At 45.9% G+C, this 22,978-nt stretch overlaps 1 protein-coding gene across 3 annotated transcripts in view; it reads left to right on the top strand.

Annotated features, from left to right (window-relative positions):
• Nucleotides 1-22,978, top strand: part of nfia (nuclear factor I/A) — a 214,380-nt gene that overhangs the window by 178,784 nt on the left and 12,618 nt on the right. For all 3 annotated transcript variants that reach the window (XM_040128396.1, XM_040128398.1, XM_040128397.1), the window contains exons 5-10: nucleotides 2,024-2,141; nucleotides 6,186-6,313; nucleotides 12,400-12,567; nucleotides 19,535-19,713; nucleotides 21,853-22,018; nucleotides 22,955-22,978. The exon at nucleotides 22,955-22,978 is cut by the window's right edge and continues 65 nt beyond it. In XM_040128396.1, the coding sequence (XP_039984330.1) occupies nucleotides 2,024-2,141; nucleotides 6,186-6,313; nucleotides 12,400-12,567; nucleotides 19,535-19,713; nucleotides 21,853-22,018; nucleotides 22,955-22,978 (783 nt within the window). The remainder of the gene's footprint in view (nucleotides 1-2,023; nucleotides 2,142-6,185; nucleotides 6,314-12,399; nucleotides 12,568-19,534; nucleotides 19,714-21,852; nucleotides 22,019-22,954) is intronic.

Here is a 22,978-nt window from a genome sequence, read left to right as displayed (position 1 = left end):
CGAGAAGTGTAGGGAGAGGTGTGAGAGTACGCGGCTAAAAGTTATTTATTTAGGATAAATAACTTGGAAGCATCTCACGGTCTTCTTCTGCTATGAAGAAGTGCGAAATGAAAGTGTCGTTTAGTGACCAACGTCAGTGGTAAAATGTGTGTGTTCAGGTCTCCCTGCTGTAACGTTGGTAACAGAGAAAACCATTATCATTAAATATTAAGTCGTTAAATCCAAAATGTGCCCAAAGACTTTTTTGAAGATGAACAACAAGATAACTAATACAGTAACAACTCGGTGTATGTGTTTGACATGATTCACGTGAACTTCTCCTAGCTACCCTCGCTACAGCCTCTCGTTTGTCCTGTTGGTGGCGCTACAGGGACGGTCACAGGGTCACCAGAATCAGTAAGATCCATTATCAGGGGATGACGAATATCCGCAGTAATATTCCCAGTAATCCGACCAGTGGTTGTTGTGATTTGTTTTGAACCAGGAGTTTTCAAGGTCCTGACGCTGTTGAGCTTATTCCCTGTGTTTTTAGCCTGTATCTGTTTCCATTCAGTCCAACCGTCCCAGTAAAAGCTGCTGAATCAGCTGTGACCAGCTCCTGTTCTCAGCGTAGCCGTGGACGTTCTGACAACTGTCACTGGATCACCGCGATACCGAAGGAAACTTAAAAACATGGGGATTCTCAGCCAAGTTCCGCAGCTACCTGGAGCCTCTTGTTTCTCTGATTTCAAAGTGGATTTATGGACGTTTGTTTCCGACGCTTGTAGGGAGAGTACGATTTCTGAGGGGAAGCTTCACAGTTTGAAAACCTCGGCTCTGGACCAACTGACTGACTGACAGATGTTGTTGCTTTTTGTCGTCATATATGGGAGGCACACACAGATGCACATCTGAACTAAGTGTGTGTGTGTGTGTGTGTGTGTGTGCACAGCTCTCTCAGGCCAGTACTATCTCTGCAGGGCAGAGAGAGAGAGAGTGATAGATAGAGCGAACTCAGGGTGCTGAGCTCAGCAGAAAACTACTCACCAGATCCTGTCAGTCCTCCTCCTCCTCCTCCTCCTCCTTTCATCCCATCACGCCATCATGCTCTCTGTCAATAAAGCGATGAAGAGGAGGGATGAAGGGGGGGCTGGAGGCGAGGGGCTAGACGGATGTCCGGGTTTGAAGCAGATTGCTGCCTTTGTTCAGCAGGATTTTCAAATTGAAGCATTTGACAACAAAGAGCCAACTCTCTCTCTCTCTCTCTCTCTCTCTCTCTCTCTCTCTCTCTCTCCTCTCTCTCCCTCTCTTGCTCCCTCTCTCTCTCCCTCTCTCGCCCTCTCTCCCTCTCTCTCTCTCCCTCTCTTGCTCCCTCTCTCTCTCCCTCTCTCTCCCTCACTCGCCCTCTCTCTCTCTCACCCCTTGCTCTTTCACTCCCTCTCTTCTCTCATAGTGAGAGCCCTCGCAGGCCTTTGTGGAAGACCTGCTCTCCCCAGAGAGAAGCGGAGGAAGACAAAGAGAGATGTGTAGGAGGGTAAATGGCAGAAGATGGACAGAGCAGAGAGGGAAGGAAAGAGAAAGGGAGAAGGAGAGGAATGATACTTGTTTTTTCTTGTAGATGCTAATGTCCTGCACTAATCAGAGGCCCGTTTTACTTAATATGTAAATATATAAATACAGGAAGGGCTTTAACTCACAGCAGAGGGAGGCGAGGCGGTAAATGAAGTTACAGATCGGCCTCCGATTATGTCGTTCATCCACTGGAGATGAAGGGGACCGATGTGACTCGCAAGAGAAAACTTTTTCCTCTGGTCCAGGGTCAGGACAGAGTGGAGGTGACCATCAGGAGGCTTGCAGGGTCCCAACTTTAGACATCTCAGACATCTAGAGGAGTCAGCTGAGGGGGTTGGACCTTGAGGAGGTGGCGGAGGCCCTGGGACAGACCCAGAATACAGACCCTGGTGGGATTATATGAATAAAAAACCCGATGATGCTAAAGGTCTCAACATGTCTAATGCTTTCTGTCTCTCTGTCTCTGTCTCAGCACCCATCGCAGCCGGCACCGGCCCCAACTTCTCATTGGCCGACCTGGACAGCTCTTCCTACTACAGCATGAGTCCAGGAGCCATGAGGAGACCCCTACCCAGCACCTCCTCCTCCAGGTACACGCATACACACTCCCTAGTTCAGGTCCACAGTTCTTAATGCTGTGTCTTTAAACGGCATCAGACCTTTTTACACCAGCAATTGAGATCCCATCGGAAAACACTAAATCTGATCTGAAAGTAAATCAGGAACAAACACAAACCACAGACTCTGCTGCTACACAGGAGCTACAGAACTACTGACAGTTCAGTGTGGTGACTCTTTATATACTAGTGTATAAGTATGGACACTGTATATATTACAGTTACTGGTTTTAATGTTGTGGCCGCTCTTCGATGGATCGGCTGCATCTTGAGCCAATCAGATCGCTGTGACGTTGACGTTGGCCAAGTCAAGTGTCTCATATCTGCATGAAATTCAAATGTGATGCGATATAACGCACACGTCTTTGCCTTTGGCCACACATATGCATCTCTTTTAGCCAGATCAAAATTCTGATCGCATCTGATCAGCATTTCCCACAATGCAGGTCTGAGTCGGTCCTGCTCCAAACCACATGCGGCCGAAACCCCTCTACCCCTCATAGATCATTCTGTGGAAACACTGATCAGGGATCAGCGCGTTACACCGCATACGATCGTATTTCTTGACGTTTTAATGTGACTGGGAGAAAGAAGTCTGGTTTCTTGAAACTTCAGCTGCCGTCATCACAGGTACAAACCTCCCAGTCTTCAGACCACATCGTGACGCAGTTACAGCCTGGAGGAGTAAAGATCACCGCTCAAGGTGGTTTGAGAAGTCTGATTTCAACCCATCTTTTATTATAATGCTTCTTGAATGCTTTTACCCTTCAGGACAACTTATATTTGTCCAGTAGTTTTAGGCAGAGCAATGACAGATCGTCACCTTTTAAGCTGACATGTTGAACTTGGGATCAAACAGTTGCCGTGTCCACATCCAACAGAGCAGCATGATCCTTCATCTGGATCTGGGGAATCTAGGTCCAGGGCTCCCTCTCTTCAGCTCTGGTTCTGGTCTCCACCAGCTCCTGAGGGACACCTCTGGCTCTTTAGCTGATAAATGCTCCACTGTGTCCACCAGCTGGTCTCTGACTGCGTCTGTCTGCTGTTCGCTGCTCAGCAGGTGGTGGACGGTGGCTTTTCAGAGCTGTTTTTCTAAAAAAACAACGCTACAAGAGCGGTGACACTACCACAGACTCCCGAACACCGTCACGTTTTAGCCAGTGGTATTATAAAATATAAACTGCGGCCACTTTAAGTATTTTTAGACATTTTTGGCCTTTATTAGAAAGCATACGGTAGAGGACTCACATTAAATGAAGAGAGACCAGAACTGGACTTGAACGGGCACGTTGTGATTACACGGTTAGTGCCTTAAACCCCCAGGCCAGCGGGACACCCCAGAGTTCACATTTTCAAGGGCAATTCAAAAAACACACAAGCATGAATCTCACCAAATACAAACACTCAATTATACGTACAACATACGTATTAATGTACATATATGTGTATAACATACTCACAGTCTCAGGTGTTACAGAGCCGTGTGTCCTCAGCAATATTGTTTCATGTTTAGCCTTCACAAAGCTTTTACCTACAGTAGACACACACACTCTCAGTCACACACATACTATCAGCCACACACACACACACACACACACACACACACACACACACGCTTGAAGGGTTTGCCCTGACCTCCTCAGTTAAATCGATGCAGTCGCAAGAGTCGTCTGTCTGTCTGCTGAGATACCTGCCCTGCAGCACACACACCAACACACACACACACACACACACACACACACACACACACACACACACACACATACACATACTGAACTACTGACTTAGATTAGCTGAGTGTGTGTGTTTCTGTATGTGTGTCCTCTGTCTTTTTACACTTACTCTCTCTCTCCTCTCTGACTCCACACACCTCTCCAGAGACCTCCCACACACACACACACACACACACACACACACACACACACACACACACACACACACACACACACACACACTCAAACGGATCCTTACAAAGATAGAAGTACAAGTACACACACACACAATATCACAGTGCTGCGGGGCAGTGAAGCAGATCCATATTGAAATCTTTAAGTCTTTACTAATGTCAGAGACTCTTCATTCATATACAAAGTACAGGCAGGTCACACACACAACAACACGCACACACAACAGCACACACACAAAAACATTAACATCTCTTAACCTCCTATTAAATGAACACATCGGCTAAATGAGAGGAACTTTGGCATGTCAGGGCTAGAGTGTGTGTGTGTGTGTGTGTGTGTGTGTGTTACTGAGCAGTCATGTAGCTGATGTGACTCAGTATCACATGACACATAAATGGCTGAAACAACAACAGAGTGAACGTAATTGAAGTGCGCAGCAGGTCTCATTAGATGACGTGTTTTTTTTTTATGAAGGCCAGACTTTATTAAAATGCTGTTTACCTTCATTTATAACAACGCAGAACCCAAAGTCACACACAGCTTCAGCATTAGCTTTAGCTGCTGCTTCAGCTGCTGCTTCAGCTGCTGCTTCAGCTTCAGCTTCAGCTTCAGCTGCTGCTTCAGCTGCTGCTTCAGCTTCAGCTTCAGCTGCTGCTTCAGCTGCTGCTGCTTCAGCTGCTGCTTCAGCTTCAGCTGCTGCTTCAGCTGCTGCTTCAGCTTCAGCTTCAGCTTCAGCTTCAGCTGCTGCTTCAGCTTCAGCTTCAGCTTCAGCTGCTGCTGCTGCTCGCTGGGCTTAAACACCTTCAGACCTCCAGACACCAGTCAGACATGTCGATTTGGTTCATTCATTGAAGGAGGGCCGTTTTTACATCTGTGTCGGAGGCAAGAAGTTATCCAACATAAAAATGACCGAAAGAGAAAAGGCCTCTCTGACTTTAATGAAAGCTTTCTGTTAATAAAATGAGATTTACCCTGGTGTCTCAGTGCCCCATTAAACTGTATTAAGCTCAATGCGCAGCAGCAGCAGAGAGGAAAGTTTCAACAGATAGCATTTTATCACCACAGGACCTTTTCCAGGCAACCATGGACATTTTTAGGAACTCGGGAACCGTACCTGCATTTCAAACAGAGGAATCGGGGCCTAAATCTAGATCCTGGTCCGCGAGAAGTTTCCGCCCCGGCTGTTTTACTGTTCCATGAATGAAGGGAAACCTAAGCACAGATTATACGTTGTGCGTCAGCATACTAGAACTTGCAGGGTCATCTGTCCATGTCCATGATGCCACAGGCTGTATACATGGCGCCTTGTGTTCTGACACCCAATGTCATATACACAGAAAGTCCCTCCATGTCCACGGTGGAGAGTATCCGGGCTGTCAGGGTGGAGTCTGCTGCTCGGAATGACTTCGGGCTACTACAACGTGTGCACACCAGTATCAGTATCGTACTGTTTACTGTATGACCATAGCAAGATAAAGGGGGAGAGAGCAAAACTTAACCCGTTTACCAATTAATTCAACTCCGTTACGTGCTGAAGAAGAAATAAAGAACAGTGTACGAGCTTTCGGTCTCTCTCCACATTTTTAGACCCAGGGTTTCTTGCAGTGCTTCAACGCGAAGATGGGCCACCTCATCTGAAAGAATGACCACTTACATAACATAACATAATAAAAAGGTTATTATACTTTTATGAAATAATTCAAGGAAAACTTGCAGAACTTGTATTTGAGATAGCAAATGATGCTGAGTGTTGTGTTTAGGACTCCATCTACTGACGAGACCAGATGTGTTGGGGTCTGGGTGCCTTACGGGAGTTTCATTCCTCGTAATACCTGGTCAACAAGTTTTTACAAGTTAACTCTATCTCAAAATAAGTAAAAATGAATACAAAGTGTGTCCAAATACAAGAAAACAATGGATTCAGTGGCGGAAACACTCTCCTGCCTCACACTGGCTTTCTTCTTCCTCTTCCACTGTTTTCATCTCTCTTCCCCTCTACTTATCAAAGGAACTTATATTTATTAATATCAGCAGACTGAGAGAAGTTAACGGTGCTGCTCTGTCTCTCCCGTGTGTGTGTGTGTGTGTGTGTGTGTGTGTGTGTGACCAGCTCTGCCAAGAGGATAAAGTGTATGGAGGAGGATGTGGACAGTCCAGGAGAGGAGTCCTACTACCCGGGTCAGGGTCGATCTCCGGGCAGCGGCAGCCAGGCCAGCAGCTGGCACGACGTGGAGCCAGGTACCCCGTCGGAACAGAAACTACACCCCAAACCCCCACCCTCCTCTAACAACCCCACCCTCCTTACCACCAACACCAGACCTAATTACCCCCCCACCCCCTCCTCCACCATACACACACACTTCATACACATCCCAACTTTAACCTGCCGCTCCAAAGCAGCTTTGGAATCGGAGCGATGCTTTCATGTAAGTGTGTAGTGATGCTTGCAGCAGGGAGGGGAGTGTCTCTATGTGTCGCTGTGTGTGTGTGTGTGTGTGTGTGTGTGTGTGTGAGGGGGGGGGTGACATATAAGTATGTAAACAATGTAAACACCCTGTATGTTTGTGAAAGTGAGGGTGTGTCTACATGTGAACTGAGGACTCAGCTAGAAAATAGGTGGTAGAAAGACAAGTAGTATGTGCCTTGGTAATTAGGCTTTTGTGTGTGTGTGTGTTTGTGTGTGTGTGTGTGTGTGTGTGTGTGTGTGTGTGTGTGTGTGTGTGTGTGTGTGTGTGTGTGTGTGTGTAATCGTGCGTGGGTTGTCTCTGTACCAGGGCCACAGAAATTCCCTCTCTCTGATTGGCTGTAAGTTTTCGGTTAAAATCATAAAGATACTGTCGTTTTTAGATTCTGTTACTTACCATTAATTCTTAATTGGTGGCCGGGGCCAATTTATTTACCTCAGCGGCAGAGAAGACCAGGCCTTTATTTCCAGTTCCCCCTGTTGTTCTGTCAATGGAAAACTCAGAATGTCCTCCATGTTTATCTGCCATCCTGATAGATTCAGTGTAGTGTCCATTTCCACAGCACTAATCCATCAGAACAACAGAGTCACGTCACACTCGCCGCTCTGCTCTGATCACTTTCTCTTGTTTAACAGAAATACAGTTTTCACTCACTACTTATTTCCAGGTGCTTCCATCAAACTCATCACTTCCTGCTCAGGGACGTATTTGGTCGACTTGTGTTTTGAAAAATCTGCAGGTGTCGAGTTTCACTGATGGTAAATGAACAACAAAAGAAGCCCAAGTGAACGTATGAAACAGTGTTGTTGACCACAGGGAGTTCTGTGCTGATGGAGTTAGGGCTGTGGAAATGGACGTGACACCGAATCTACCGTGGGAGACATTTTTTATGTCCCTCCACCACCCTGTGTAGGCGACCGGCTCTATCTGCTCGTGCTCTTTGGCTGTTATTTGAGATTTGGCCATTATTTTAATACAGTTGGCTTTTATTTGCATTTAAAGCAATCAAATGACCAGGCAGGGGACCTGGAGTCATGTGATATTCAGGTAAAGAACTATGGTACGCATTGCATAGAGAGAGGGGGACGAGGGGGGACTGCGGGGGCCCAGCAGCTCACTTTTGCCCCAGGTTCCCCTAGCAGGTTAACCCGGCCATGAATGTTGCTGTGGGTGGGATCGGACTATTTCCTGGTCCTGCTTAGTTCCCTGATCTAGTCCAATCACAACTGATGTACAGTCCAGACCACAAGTATCTGGACAGTTACCCCTTTTTTAGTTCTTCAGGCTCTGAGCTTCAGCACATTCACTCTGATATAAATGTGGGAGATATAGTCCCTTTGAGACACTGTGCCCAAATTGCAAGGGTTCAAAAGTAATTGGACACTCGGCTACTAATGTTTGTTGAGCAGCTGTGTGTCGTTTCAACGCGGGTTCATGCTCCAAAGAGCTCAGACGTGGCTCAGAGCTGAGAGTTTCCATTTAGACCGAGGTGGAGCTGTCTGTCAGTATGAGGAGTGACGAGCTGAAGGAGATAATGAGGCTCGGAAAAAAAGCAAAAGTCTATCAGAGAGATGTCAAAGGTAGTTGGTTTGCCAAAATCAACCGTTGGGTCATTTCTACAAAAGCAGGGGTTCACGGGGAAACTAGAAAATGCAAAACGAGCAGGTAGATGGAGGAGCTCCGGACCTGTGGATGAGCAGAAAGTCCTTGACATGGTGAAGAAACACAGGAAGGCCAGACAGCAGTTGACGAAAACTGTCAATGAGAAACCGGCAGAGTTCTGGATCAGAGTTCTATGGACCGATGAAACAAAAAATCAGCCTCTGTCTAAATGATAGGAAGAGGAAACTGCTGAGAAGCAAAAGAACAGCTCGTGACCCAAAGCCACCACCTCATCTGTCAAACACGGCGGTTCTGGTATGCTGACGGAACAGGATGAGCGCGGAGGTTCACGGGAGCAAACAACAACGATCCCAAACGTACGGCCAAAGCAACCACAGAGCTTTTCAGGGTGAAGGGGTGGATTATCCCCGACTGGCCGAGTCAGTCACCTGATCTCAGTCCGGCTGATCACAGTCCGCTCGGTGAAGACCAGACTATAGGCGCAGAGAGCCCACAACAACGAGATCTGAAGGAGGCTGCAGTGAAGCTCTGGGAGAGCGTCACCAGGGAAGATACAAAGAGTCTGCTGACGTCTGTGGGTCAAAGACTTCAGACAGTCACTGACTGCAAAGGATTTTATGCTTAATATTAAATACGATCATTTAGTTTGACTTCATGCGTATCTGTCCAATTACTTTTGAGTCCCTTAACTTTGGGCCCCGAGTGTTTAAAGAGCTCCGTCTCCCACACGGTTCTTTCAATAACGACGTAAACCTGCTCAAATTAAAGCCGAGACTTGGTTCTTTAATGTAGAATCACTATTTTATGTCGGAGTGGATGAGCTGAAGCTCAGAGCCTGAAGAACAAAAAGTGTTAACTGTCCAAATACTTACAGTCTGGAATGTAGATGTTCAGTCTGTCTCTCATGTGCAGACACACACACACACACACACACAGACGTCTTCTGCTTCACACTGAACCAGCTAACAGGCTAACGTTATGTAAACACACGATCCATCACTGGGATTCAGATGTAAACAGGAACACACTCCATAGTGTGTGTGTGTGTGTGTGTGTGTGTGTGTGTGCGTGCTTGTGTTTGTTTAGTATGACCAGAGTCCCGGGGACCCCCCCCACACACACACACTGACATGAACACGTTGTTGTCGAGGTGTTGCCTCCATCTCTCTCTCTCTCAGTATATTCATGCTGCTTTTCTTTTTCTTTCCTCTTTTCGTTTCTTTTCTTTCTTTCCTCCGTCTTGCGTCGGAAAGCCGGATATAAGCTGCGTGGCTCTCTAGCTAGCTCGTTCATCTCCCGACAAGGTAAAGACTGTGAACACGCCTTTTTATTTTCTGTCTACGTGTCTGTGAAACCGTTCCTTCCTCCACCTGCTCCCCTCCTCCTCCTCCTCCTCCCCACCTCCTCCTGACGGGTAGATGATACCTGGATGGTCTTGGTTTTGCCGTTTGGTGTCGTGACGTGTCTGGTTTAGTCTGGTGAATTTTTTCTCCTCCTCTCTTCCTTCTCCCTCTCTGCTCTCTATCTCCTCACCCTCTCCTTCCAAGCATCCTCCTCCTTTCACCTCTCTTCCTCTCTCCTCTCATCCCCTCAAACCTCCTCCTCTCCTATTAACTTGTTTCCTCTCCTTTCCTTCCTCTTCTCTTCTTGAACTTCCTCACTCCTCCTCTCAGCTGATCTCCTTTCCTCTCTTCTTCTCTTTTGTCTCCTCCTTTCCTTTCTTTTCCTCCCTTCTCCTGTCATCTCGCCTCCTCTGCTCTTTTGATTCCTCTTGTCCTTTGCTTTCCTCCTTTTCTTTCCCTGTTGCCTTCTTACCTGCCTCCTCTCTTTCTCTCCTCTCCCCCCTCCGTTTATCTTCCCTCTTTTACTTCCTCCCTTTGTCATCTCCTCTCTTGTTTCCTCCACTTCCGTCCTTTCTTTCCTCTTTCCTCTCTTCTCTTGACTTCCCTTTCTTTTCCTCCTTTCCTCCGCTCCTCTCCCTTTCCATCTCTCCCTTTGTCCTCTCGTCCTTTTTGTCCTCATTTCCTTTTACTCTGTTGTCTCTCCTCCCTTTTCCTCTCCTCCTCTCCTTACTTTCCTGCACTCTTTTCTCCTTCTTTCCTTTCCTTCTCCTTTTTCTCTCCTCTCTTTTTTACCGTCTGAGTTTCGGTCTTGAGGCACCTGTGGGTGCAGCAACCGTCACCCCCCACCCGCCACACCAACCCCCCACCCACCCGGCAGCATGCTGATGACATCATCATGTCTGTTTATTTATTGGTTGATGTCTGCGAGTAAAAAAAAAAACTGCAGGATGGGCTGAAACACTGTGCATGATACAGAGTGTGTGTGTGTGTGTGTGTGTGTGTGTGTGTGTGTGTGTGTGTGTGTGTATAAAGGTATATGTATGTGTGTGTATCTCCTAAGTAGCTTTGTATTTGTCGGCTGAACACACACATACACACTCATACACACACACACACACACACACACACACACTCAAACTCCTTTAAGACAGTAATTCCTGCTGCCACCACGTGTCCATGTAAACCACACGTGTGTGTGTTTGTGTGTGTGTGTGTGTGTGTGATATCTTCCATCTGATAACAGCAGAGAAAGAAGTTGAGAGGAGGAAGGATAGATATTAAGAGGGTAGGAAAGAGGAGGAGGGATGGACAGGAAAAAGAACAGAGGAAGGAAGAATGAGAGAGGTTAGAGACAGACAGACACGGAGACAGGCGGGTGGATGGATAGATGGACAGACAGACTGATAGAGAGAGAGAGAGAGAGATACAGATAGATGGACAGACAGACTGATAGAGAGATAGAGAGAGAGATAGATGGACAGACAGATAGATATGTAAACAGGATGAGGAAGGAGAAAGTGCTGAGCAGACTGCCTCAATTCCACCTGACAAAACCTCTACAATTGTTCATCACTCACTCACACACACACACACACACAGCCTTCCTCCTCGCTCTCCTCCTCCTCCTCCTCCCCCTCCCGCTGCACCCTGTCCCTCACTAAATCCATCTCAGATACTGATGATTCAGGTCACTCGGAGTCCACGTCGTCCCCACATTACAGGACATTTATCAGTGCAGACAGATTTTGTTTTGGAGATTTCTGTCTTCATCCCAACACACGTAGGTAAAGGGAATGTGTTATGTTGAGCTTACAGCGCGGAAAAATGAATCACACTTAACAAATTCAACTGCAGAAACAGTGTCCGGTGTTACATATATATTTAATGACAGAGTCAAAAGTGTCCACAAACACATCAGGTTATTCCAGTAAAGAAAACCGGAGACGCTGAGAAGGCTGCGACAAAATGGTCTTGTTCAATATCATTTCTTTACTAAAACTTTGAAAGTGTCTCGTATAAAAACTTTTAAATCTGCCAGTTTATTAATATGTGGTCAAAGTGATTAAACCGTATAAGTCACCCAACTCTCAGCTTAGAGGACATTTTTATTCTTATATGCGTATATATATACACATATAAATATACATTACATTTTTATTATCAAATAATATCTTTATATTTTCCGGTTTCAATTTTTTTAGATATGTCCATATTTTTAATATTTATGTCAAATTTATCCTGTTTTTCAAAAAATATTGAATTGACTTTTCATTTTCATTAATTTATTAGTTACAATTTATATTCTTGGATTATATTTCTTCCATTTTTAAATTATACAAGTATATAGCTAATGATACAATTTCTATTGTGTTGATAATATTTTTTATATAAAAATAAACATTGTTATTTATTTTTATTTTTTTTATGTGAAGTTCAATTTTAAACCAGATAATATGCTGGCGATTTTTATTTCTGTTGTAAAATTAATTCCTAAAACATTATGCAACTCTTGGCACGTTTTCTTATATTTTATTTTTTCCAATTTTTATTTTTATTTCCAGGCACTTTTAAAAATTCGTTTACTGTGTTAAAAAGTAACAATAAACCTACATGATCAAGTAAGGTGTTGATAGGAAACACACACCCTCACACTAATTTCTCCTTGTGACGACCTGCAGCCCCGTGCCTCAAATCTGTTGGCCCCTCCCTCCCTGATTTTCAGACCCCGCCCGAGCCGACCCCCCCTCCACCCTCCACCCTCCGCCCTCCGCCCTCCGCCCCCCTTCTCCCATCTCCTCTCCTCCCATTGGAGCCGCATAAAAATGTAAAAACAAGCAAAAACGAAACACTGCCATGACCCACTCCTCATCCTCATCATCATGGTTCTTGGCAGGGATGCCGTCGCCCGCTGGCGCTCTAAAGAAGTCAGAGAAGTCTGGTTTCTGCGGCGCCGTGCCTTCACCGAGCGGCGCCTCCTCCACCTCCTCCTCTTCTTCTTCCTCCTCTTCCCCCCGAACGGCTTTCACACACCATCACCGGCCCGTCATTACCGGGCCTCGAGGTGAGGTCCTCAACAGTCAACCCCCACAAACACCCACCCCCAACTCCACCACCCCCACCTCCTCACCTCCCTCATTCCTCCCCCGTCACACACACACACACACACACACACACACACTGACGCACCTCCTCACCCCTACCTTCCTGTTAGTAGCTGTGGGTTTTGTCAGGAGGAGGCGCAGAAGAGCAGATCAGGAGGATGCACCTATAGAGACACACACCTGCAGGCTTTAGGCAGGGTTGTGTGTGTGTGTGTGTGTGTGTGTGTGTGTGTGTGTGTGTGTGTGTGTGTGTGTGTGTGCGTGTGTGTGCGCGTGTTTTATGAGCACATCCTCCTAACCCCCACCCCTCTACCCTCAGGCCCCACCCACTCCAAACCACCTTTTTCTTCTTCCTCATGCTGTTTTTTTATCTTCTGATTGATAAAAGTACTCCACAACACGGAAACACACTTCCTGCCTGCCAGTTTGTTAGTGTGTGTGTGTGTGTGTGTCTGTGACCTGCAGATTATTGATGAGAGTCAAAGCTGATTTCAATGTGACGTCCACATAGAGACAGACTGACAGTCAGCAGAATAATTCTGCTTTTACAAAGTGAATTTTTGTCCAAACGGCAAGAAAATCCCTGGAGTGTTAGATGATTTTGACAGTAGATAATAATACAAAATGTATAGCACAAAAACCAAATGTTCATCAACCAGCCTAAACAGTAAAGCTGATATTTGGTCTTAATTTTGTGGCTGATCGGTGAACGGTAACGACCATATTTATCCCTCAGTTCTTGGATGTCATAGTGTCCTTGAACACACCTCAAAGGAAAAAAGAAAAAATACGTAAAAACACGAGATAGTGTATCGCAGAGTATATTCAGTGTCCACGAAAGCTGAGATTCTGGCATTAGAGATAAAATGAACAAAATTAAACGAAGAATGACGATAGTTTATTTCTAAACCATCCCAGTCAGTGTTCGTGGTGTCGAAGGGTTTTCTCTGCGAGTTGACTCCCAACGGCCTCTGCGACTGTCAGGCTCAGTCACAGGACCGTGGCGTCCTCATCATGCGAAGCTCTGATTGGCTGAGGTGTTTCTCCAGATGGTGAAATAGTGCGGTTAACACAACTTCAGGTCAGCTTGAATCGAGATTTGGGCGCCAATCGGGAGGTTTGGACCCAGGCTGCCCAGCTAAGTACCCTTGGGATGAGTGTCCCTATTGGACGATCCACTTGTGTCCACGTTTTCAGATGAAAAGTGTCAATTGCGTCACACAAATCAGTTTGTTTAGAGTTCACTGTGATCGACAGCAAATATTTCAAGCTTTCATGGACTGGATACGGTTCTATTGACATGTTGACACACAGACCTGAGATCTGCAGCAATACAACAGGACCCTGCCAGACCTGATTAGACTGGATATCGTTTGGACCGAGTGCGACTCAGTTCTCGGGTCAGGTATCAAACTGGGAACCGAGAAGACTTATGAGGACCTGTAGTTGGGGGGCAGTAACTACATTTAGCACCTGGTTCCTCCAGTTAAAATGCTGGTGAAGAAAAGCCCTTGTGGTCAGAAACGGCTCCGTTCATCCAACCACACTCAGCATCAGATGGTGGCGCTCATGCAACATGTAACGCGATAACTTAAAGGTACACTCCGTGATTTTGCTCTGGCACACAATAACACCCAAATCCTGAAGTCCTCCCAGCTCTCTCAGGACCACATTAGCAAAATCAGGGAGTTAACCTTTCAAAAAGGAGGATTTAGCTCAGACTGGGACCCAAGTGGACCTGTGAGGACCAGACTGAGCAGACTCAGATGGCTTATGTCAGTTTGTCATCCAGCTGCTGTTGGTGAAATGTTTTTTATTGCCGAATGTTTTCCAGAACTCCGTGGGAGGAAAATCCCGCTCATGCTGGAGCAGATTAGAGGATTGAAAATAATTTGTGAGCTGATAGTAGCAGCTGAACTCCCGCGGGGCTTAAAGGCAGAGTGGGCTCACTTCCGTCAACTTCCTGTCAATGAGAAATAAAAACCGTTTTTCGTTAATCCTCGTCGGTGACGCTGCGTTGCGATCTGGATTTCCTCCAGATGATTACACGGGATTAGTTTGAGGTTTGGGTCCGAAGATCAGTCTGAGTGTCTTCTCACCGCCTCCTTCAGTCCACCTCCATGTTAGCCATTCTTCAGGCTCCTCCTGGTCTCCTCCTCCCCGTCTCCATCTTCGGCCTTCTCTCTCTCCTCCCCTTCATCCCTAGTCTCTCCTCACAGTGATGGCTTCCTCCTCCTCCTCATCCTGCTGTACCATCTCATCTCCTTCTTCTCTTTCTGCCATAATCCCTCACTTTCCTCCCTTACCTCTCTCCTCCTCCTGCTCCTTGCCCAAATCGTCCACCCCTCCATCCTTCCCCCTCCTCTCCCCCTGTGGTTCAAGTGAAGGAGCTCTGCCGTTTTAATTCTTCTTCTCGTCCTTATCGTTTATCAATCCACATCTTGATGGCAAATATCTGCTTCATGGAAAAGTTGGCAGGGGAGAGACGAAGAGAGGAGCAGGAGGAGGAGGAGGAGGAGGAGGAGGACGGGGGGGGGTCTGAGCAGTGAAGCGAGGCAATTTGCAAAGTGGAACTAATCCCAGCCCTTTCTCCTGTGTTCGACATGCAGGCCACCGATCCTCGATACCCCATACCCCCCCCCACACACACACACACACAGACACACACACAGACACACACACACACACACACACACACACACACACTTAAAGGAAGACTCAGACATTTTGGAAAATCTTCCCGTTTACTGTTTTGCCTGAAGAAAGATGAGAGGATCAATAACAGTTTTGTCTCTGGTCGTTCGGTAGAGAACTTTACATGTTTAGCGTCACTGCTGTAGAAACATACATCTTCAATCTGTTTATTAGTATTGAGGCTGTAATGAAGGCTGCAGCCTCTGGAAGGCGCTAGCAGGACGTTCATTCTGTTCAAACTGAACTGAACTGAAATTTTAAAACAAAGTACTCGCTAGTTCGTTTAACAGCGTCTGAAACAGATAAATCTCATCATTTTCGTAACTTTTCCAGTGTTGGAATATAACAAAGTACATTTATTCAAGTACGGTACTTAAGTACATATTCAAGGTACTTGTACTTTACTTGAGTATTTTCCCTTTTACGAATCTTGTAAAGCTAAATAAACTATTTAAGAATCCCCTTTGCTGGAAAATGCACTGTCACAAAGCTGAAAACTCTTTACAACTTATATGTAACATTTTATATATTTATGGTTTTCACTGGACAGCAACACAACAAAACATCTGATAATCTTATATAATATGATGCATTGCCATAGATTAAGCTACCTAGCAGTTTATAAAGTAGTTAATATTAACGCAGCCTTGAATAACAACAGACGTAAAATGCAACATACATATTAACGCAGCAGTAATATTAATCCAAAAACATAAAATGTAATAATAAAACGCTTACAGGGACCATTTTTCTGCATAATGACTACTTTTACTTTTCCTACTTTAAGGAAGTTCTGCCTTAAGTAAGCAGGACTTTCACTTCACAGTTCAACAGGCACACCGGCTTTGCGCACTGGTAGGCCAGGAGGTGGGGACGAGGCTGGAGTCTCTCTCCCGGGCTCGCGTTTTTCTCATTCTTCGTCGTCTGTCTGAAAGCATGCGCCGTTATCCACATTTGTTGGATTCACGACGTGGAGACTACAATGACACGGAGCGACCAGGGAGGCGGGGGGTTTCAGCCGGGCTCGGGCTTCTTCGACCCGGACGTTCAGAACAGGCAGAAACACCCCGACTGCTTGGATGACACACCGTTATAAAAGAAGAATTACAAAGAAACGGCACTAAACTGATGAAGCTCTCTCTCTCTCGCTGCCTGTGACACCAAGTCAACACACTGAAATGGCCAAACGGTCGCTGACAGAGGCCGATTAGAGCCAACAGTGACGCATACTCGCCAACTGACTGTGTTCTTAGTGTCTCAGTTATCATTGGTTTGATTTCTGCAGAACAGATACATTACTGCTCAAAGGAATACATATTTTCTTTCTCCCTTAGAGTAAACGAGTAGATCGAGACCTCTCTTATATCTACGTAAGTACAGAACCACAGCTGATTAGCCTAGCTTAGCATAAAGCCTGGAGGCCGGGGGGAACTAGCTAGCCCGGCTCCCTCTAAAGTTCAAAGACGCAGCTACCAACTCAGTCAGCGCTCACGTTTGTTTGGTCCGTGCAAAAACAGAAATGTGAAAAGAGTTTTTGAGCTACAGGCGTTCAAAACTGTTTCCTGATGAACATGGGAGACGTCGTCGTTCCCAAAATGTCAAACGTGTGAAAAATCTGTGTCTAACGAATTCGTAGAGCACAAATGCGGTCGGCCCATTCTGAGCGCACACACTCACACACACACACAGGTGGTTGTGCATGCCTGCACACTGAGTGAGATCATTTCTATTAATGTACATACACAGTGTCCCATTTCGTGTGTGTGTGTGTGTGTGTGTTGGAGAGAGAGGCAGGGCAGAGAAAGCCATCCATCCAGTGATTACTGTAAATACATTGACCGCAGGGTGCGCTCACACACACACACACACACTCGGTCAGTGTGTATTGTCAGAGTGATAAATCACAGCAGACTTTAAGTGAATTAGTGCAGCAGCTTTAACTCTCCATCCATCCCTCCATCCCTCTCTCTCTCTCTCTCTCTTCTTCTCTCTCCTTACATTTAAGTGTCTCTCTATCTTCTCTCTCTCCTCTCTCTGTCTCTATCGTTTCTAATGTCTCTCTATCTCCGTCTGCCTCCCTCTGTCTCTGCCCTCTGTTATAACTCTCTCTTTTTATCTCTCGTTTTCCTCTCTCTTCTCTCTCTGCTCAGAGCTCTATACATCACAGTCCTTAACGAGGCCTCGTCCACTAACGAGCAATCAGAGAATATTAGACCAATTACAGCCGTAATTAGATTAGATAGGAAACGAGAGGAGAGGAAAGGAAACGAGAGGAGAGCGGAGGAAACGAGCGGAGAGGATTGGAAACAAGAGGAAGGGGGAGACAAAACAGAGGAGAGGAAAGGAGGAAAGGAAAGGAGAAAAGAGGAGGAAACAAAAAGCAGAGGAAGAGGGAAATGAGGAAGGAAGGAGGTCCAAATGTGTGAGTGGAGGGAAGAAGAAGAGGAAAACAAGGGAGGAGAGGAGCGGAGAGGGAGGAAAGAAGGAAACAGAAAGAGAGGAAAGAAATGAAAAGGAGAGGGGATAAGAGGAGGAAGGGTGAAAGTAGGAAAGGAGAGAAGGAAACAATAAATGAGAGGGGAGCAAAGGGGGAACGGCAACAAAAGGAGGAAACAAGGGAGGACAGGAAAAAAGGAGGAAGGTTGGAGTAAACAGGTGGGAGAGGAGAAAAAGAAAATGGGAGTAAAGGGGGAGAAGAGAAGAAAATCAAGAGAGAATGAAGTGAGACGATATGAGAGGAGGAGAGAGAAAAGGTGGAAAGGAAAGGAGAGAAGGAAAAAATAAAGGGGAGGAGAGAGATGTGTAAAGGAGGAAGTGAGAGGAGAGCAGGAAGGGGGAAAGGAAGACAGGAAAGCAAAGAGGAGGAGAAGAGAGGAAAGGAGAGGAGGAACTAAAGTAGAGGAGAAGAGAGGAAAGGAGACGAGGAAATAAAGTAGAGGAGAAGAGAGGAAAGGAGAGGAGGAAATAAAGTAGAGGAGAAGAGAGGAAAGGAGAGGAGGAACTAATGTAGAGGAGAAGAGAGGAAAGGAGAGGAGGAACTAAAGTAGAGGAGAAGAGAGGAAAGGAGAGGAGGAAATAAAGTAGAGGAGAAGAGAGGAAAGGAGAGGAGGAAATAAAGTAGAGGAGAAGAGAGGAAAGGAGAGGAGGAACTAATGTAGAGGAGAAGAGAGGAAAGGAGAGGAGGAACTAAAGTAGAGGAGAAGAGAGGAAAGGAGAGGAGGAACTAATGTAGAGGAGAAGAGAGGAAAGGAGAGGAGGAACTAAAGTAGAGGAGAAGAGAGGAAAGGAGAGGAGGAAATAAAGTAGAGGAGAAGAGAGAAAGGAGAGGAGGAAGAAGTAGAGGAGAAGAGAGGAAAGGAGAGGAGGAAATAAAGTAGAGGAGAAGAGAGGAAAGGAGAGGAGGAACTAATGTAGAGGAGAAGAGAGGAAAGGAGAGGAGGAACTAAAGTAGAGGAGAAGAGAGGAAAGGAGAGGAGGAAATAAAGTAGAGGAGAAGAGAGGAAAGGAGAGGAGGAAATAAAGTAGAGGAGAAGAGAGGAAAGGAGAGGAGGAACTAATGTAGAGGAGAAGAGAGGAAAGGAGAGGAGGAACTAATGTAGAGGAGAAGAGAGGAAAGGAGAGGAGGAAATAGTAGAGGAGAAGAGAGGAAAGGAGAGGAGGAACTAATGTAGAGGAGAAGAGAGGAAAGGAGAGGAGGAACTAAAGTAGAGGAGAAGAGAGGAAAGGAGAGGAGGAAATAAAGTAGAGGAGAAGAGAGGAAAGGAGAGGAGGAAATAAAGTAGAGGAGAAGAGAGGAAAGGAGAGGAGGAACTAATGTAGAGGAGAAGAGAGGAAAGGAGAGGAGGAAATAAAGTAGAGGAGAAGAGAGGAAAGGAGAGGAGGAAATAAAGTAGAGGAGAAGAGAGGAAAGGAGAGGAGGAACTAATGTAGAGGAGAAGAGAGGAAAGGAGAGGAGGAAACAGGAAATGAGGTTCACCGACCTCCACACACTCTTGTTTGGATCGACAGCTGGTGTGACGAGTGCATTATGGTCTGTCGTCATCGTTTCACCTGCTCTGCCGTGCGTCTGTCGTCATGTCTTCGTGTGTTAAGCCACGCCCCCGTTAATCACCTCTGAATGCCCCCCCATTAACTCTCTGCCTCACTTGCCCGACTCTCCTCTCTCTGAATAATTTTCTGTCTGTTTCTCTGCCTCCCCCCTTCCTCACCCCCTCTCCCCTGCTCGGCCCACAGCGAGTCCCCACGCTCCCCCCTCCGGCCTCCACTTCTCCTCCTCCCCCATCCTGCAGCAGCCCGGCTCCTACTTCTCCCACCCGGCCATCAGGTATCACCCACAGGAGACGCTCAAGGAGTTCGTCCAACTGGTCTGTCCTGACTCCGCCCAGCAGGCCGGACAGGTGGGCTTCCTCAACGTAAGCACACACACACTTACACACGCAGACACACATATACATATATATCTATGTAGATATACAGAAGTTCACAGCTGCACATCTGAGCTGGGTTTTCCAGCCTCTGCAAAGGTGGGATCAGTTTCTGTTTTCAGGAGCAGAAAACACTGCAGTGTGTGTGCGCGTGTGTGTGTGGCCTCTTCTGTCTGCAGTGAGATAGTTGATATATCTGTGTCTAGACACTGAATCAATATAATGTCCACCAACCCTACCACACACACACACACACACACACACACACACTGTCTGTTTTATTTATCTATTTTTGGTCATACTTAGTAAAAACTGGACATGTAGGGCTCGAGTGCTATAACACAACATCATGTCTTAATACATGTAAATGGTCACAACACCTGCAGTATATAGAGCAACTTTATTGTTACCTTCTCTGTGCACCTTGGACGCAGGTGAGGTGTGTGTGTGTCAGAAAGATCTACTCTGCCGATGCATGTAAACAACAGACGAGTCAGAGCCGAAGATTCCCCGACTCGAATCCGAGCAGACCTGACCCCAAAGTCCAGTTCGTTTTGATGAGTGTGAACGTCGCGAGGCGTGGGGCGGATGGGGGGCGGATGGGGGCGGATGGGGGGCGGATGGGGGGCGGTCTTACTCAGGCACGGTACGAAGCAGTCGTACCGAATGTGAAAACGCCAAGAATCGGAAGGAATGTGGAAGGTTGATGATACACATCGCAAATAAAATAAAAAAAAAAAAAAATATTCTCTTCATTGTATGATGATCATCTCATGGTTTTTTTTTTCAAATGAATTTTTATTTTTTTTTTTTTGCCCCCAAACCCAGCAGTGTGTCGGTGGTTACTAGGAAGATTCTGCCTCGCGGTCTCTCTCCAGTATCGTCCTCCGTTGTGACACCCACCACGTTTGAAACCGAACAAACAGGCAGCCGTACAGTGCGATCGGTGGGGCATCGATTATGCGAACTATCAGATCTCACAAACACACACCTCCTCACGAACAGGTGACAATCATCAGGCTGACTCAAACTATTTACGTCGAGTTCGTGCTGTTAAGAGAGTTTGGTGAATCTGACTTTGAAGACTCAGTCAGGATACGAATATGGAAACGTTCTCACATGAGGCCCAGCGAGTATATTTACATGCAGACTAGTATCTGGTTGTGGATACATTCATATGGAACATGAGAAACTTGGCCATTCACCTTCCTGTATGTTTGAAAACAACTTCACAACTCCAGCTGACTTAGAAGAGGATTCACTACAACAGCATTGCTGGTATTTATTGTGGGGGTTTGTCGTTTTCTTGTTGGTATTCAAGGGAAACTGTACAGTCCCATATTAATCAGTGGACCTGGTCTCTGGTGCGTTGATGTCGAGATTTTGCAACACAGTTGTCTGAATAGTTGAGGATAAAAACCCACTTTACCATCGTTAATTAACCGCTTTTCTTAATTTGACATTGTGGTCTGATGAGCGGTAACGGAAGACAACAATAAAATCAATCAATAAAATGAGAGCCACAGTTGTGGCCGGTGTTTTTTACCCCAATGGCCACAAGAGGCAACAATGAGCCCATTACACCTTCGAAAACAAACATCAACAGGCGACACTAAAGTCATAGGTTTGCTTTATTACAAGTGTTTTCAAAAAGACATTTTTGGTTTTCCACTACAAAAGGTGTGTACATGCACAAACAGAGAACATAGGAGAATAAGAATACTAATGCCCATGTAAACAAACAAAGACCTGTGGACAGGTATATAAGTACAGACGTGGTGGATACCTGTAAATGTGGGCTACAGTATGTGGAGGGAAGGAAAGAGTAGAGACGGAAGGAGGCAGAGAGGTGAAGCGAGGTACTGTGGTATTATGCTTGTAGATTAGGAGGATAAAATGCGAGCAGCAGCAGAATTCTTTATGACCAGCCGGGAAAACTGCTGACACACACACACACACACACACACACACACACACACACACACACTCACTCACACTCACACTCAGAGGACAGCAGAGAGTTGAGCCGTAACCAGGTGATCAACCTGTTGATGTTTTTCTGTACAAAAAAATATTGAGTATATATTTGTATTTAATGCCTTTTAACTGTGTCGACCCCCCCCCCAGCCTAATGGTAGCTCCCAGGGAAAGGTCCACAACCCTTTCCTTCCGACGCCCATGCTGCCTCCGCCTCCGCCTCCCCCGATGGCCCGTCCCGTCCCACTGCCCGTCGACGCCAAGCCGCCCTCCACCTCCTCCACTGAGGGGGGAGGCAACTCGCCCACCTCGCCCAGTGAGTGCACCGAGGCGCGCACACACACACACACACACTGGACAGATTACACGATATTATCATTATTCTTAACTTTCAGTTCATATCCAGAATGCATAAATCACAGTACACTGCCAATTAAAGAGGTTTGTAGAACATGTTTTCCTGGAGGCCAACACGCCTCCACAACAAAAGACAAAATAAAATGAATATTTTAATTATTAATCTAATATTTACTTCAACATCTGAAGAAATGCTTCATAATCTTTGAGAAGTAAATCGTATTGTGTTTGGATTATATTTCACTTCAGGGTTTAGTGACGACTCCTGTCTTTTGGCAAAAACAGTCACAGTTGGTGCCAAAATGTTTAATCCTAATTACACCCATCAACATGCGAATATATATATTTATGCTGCTGTTTTTAGTTGCTTTCATCCTGGAAACCAGTGTGTAGTTCAGATTTACTTAATATCTAGAAGGAAATAAATCTTCGTCAACACTTTGACCTAGATCTTCTTCCTAATTCGTCAACCTCTTCCAAAACTTCATTAATGTGACAGTGTTGATCCAAAACTAATAACATAGGCAGCTTTGAAGTTGTTGGAAAGTGGATATTAACTTTTTTTGGTGGATCTAGGCTAAAAGTTTCCCCTTGTTTCCAGTCTTTGTGCTAAGCTAGGCTAAAAATACCCTGCCGGTGGTTTCACAAAGATATTTTAGGGCTGGTCTGTAGCGTTAGGCCGGTCTAAAAGATCCGGTCTAAAGTGGTGGTGGCTGGATCCGGAACCACGGGAGAGTTAGTCAATTTGGAAAAAAACGAAACAAGACGGTAGGAACGAATGAATGAATGAGGAGAAATGTTTGACAAAGATACTAAACGGAATAATTAGTAAAGAAATAATAAATGTCGATAAACTAAACTCTTTAAACTCCTTGTGCGTGTGTGTGTTGTACAGCCTACTCCACCCCCACTACATCTC

Source organism: Xiphias gladius, chromosome 6 (genome assembly GCF_016859285.1).
Source record: "Xiphias gladius isolate SHS-SW01 ecotype Sanya breed wild chromosome 6, ASM1685928v1, whole genome shotgun sequence".
Taxonomy (NCBI): Eukaryota; Metazoa; Chordata; class Actinopteri; order Istiophoriformes; family Xiphiidae; genus Xiphias; species Xiphias gladius.
This window is presented reverse-complemented; position numbering and strand designations above follow the sequence as displayed.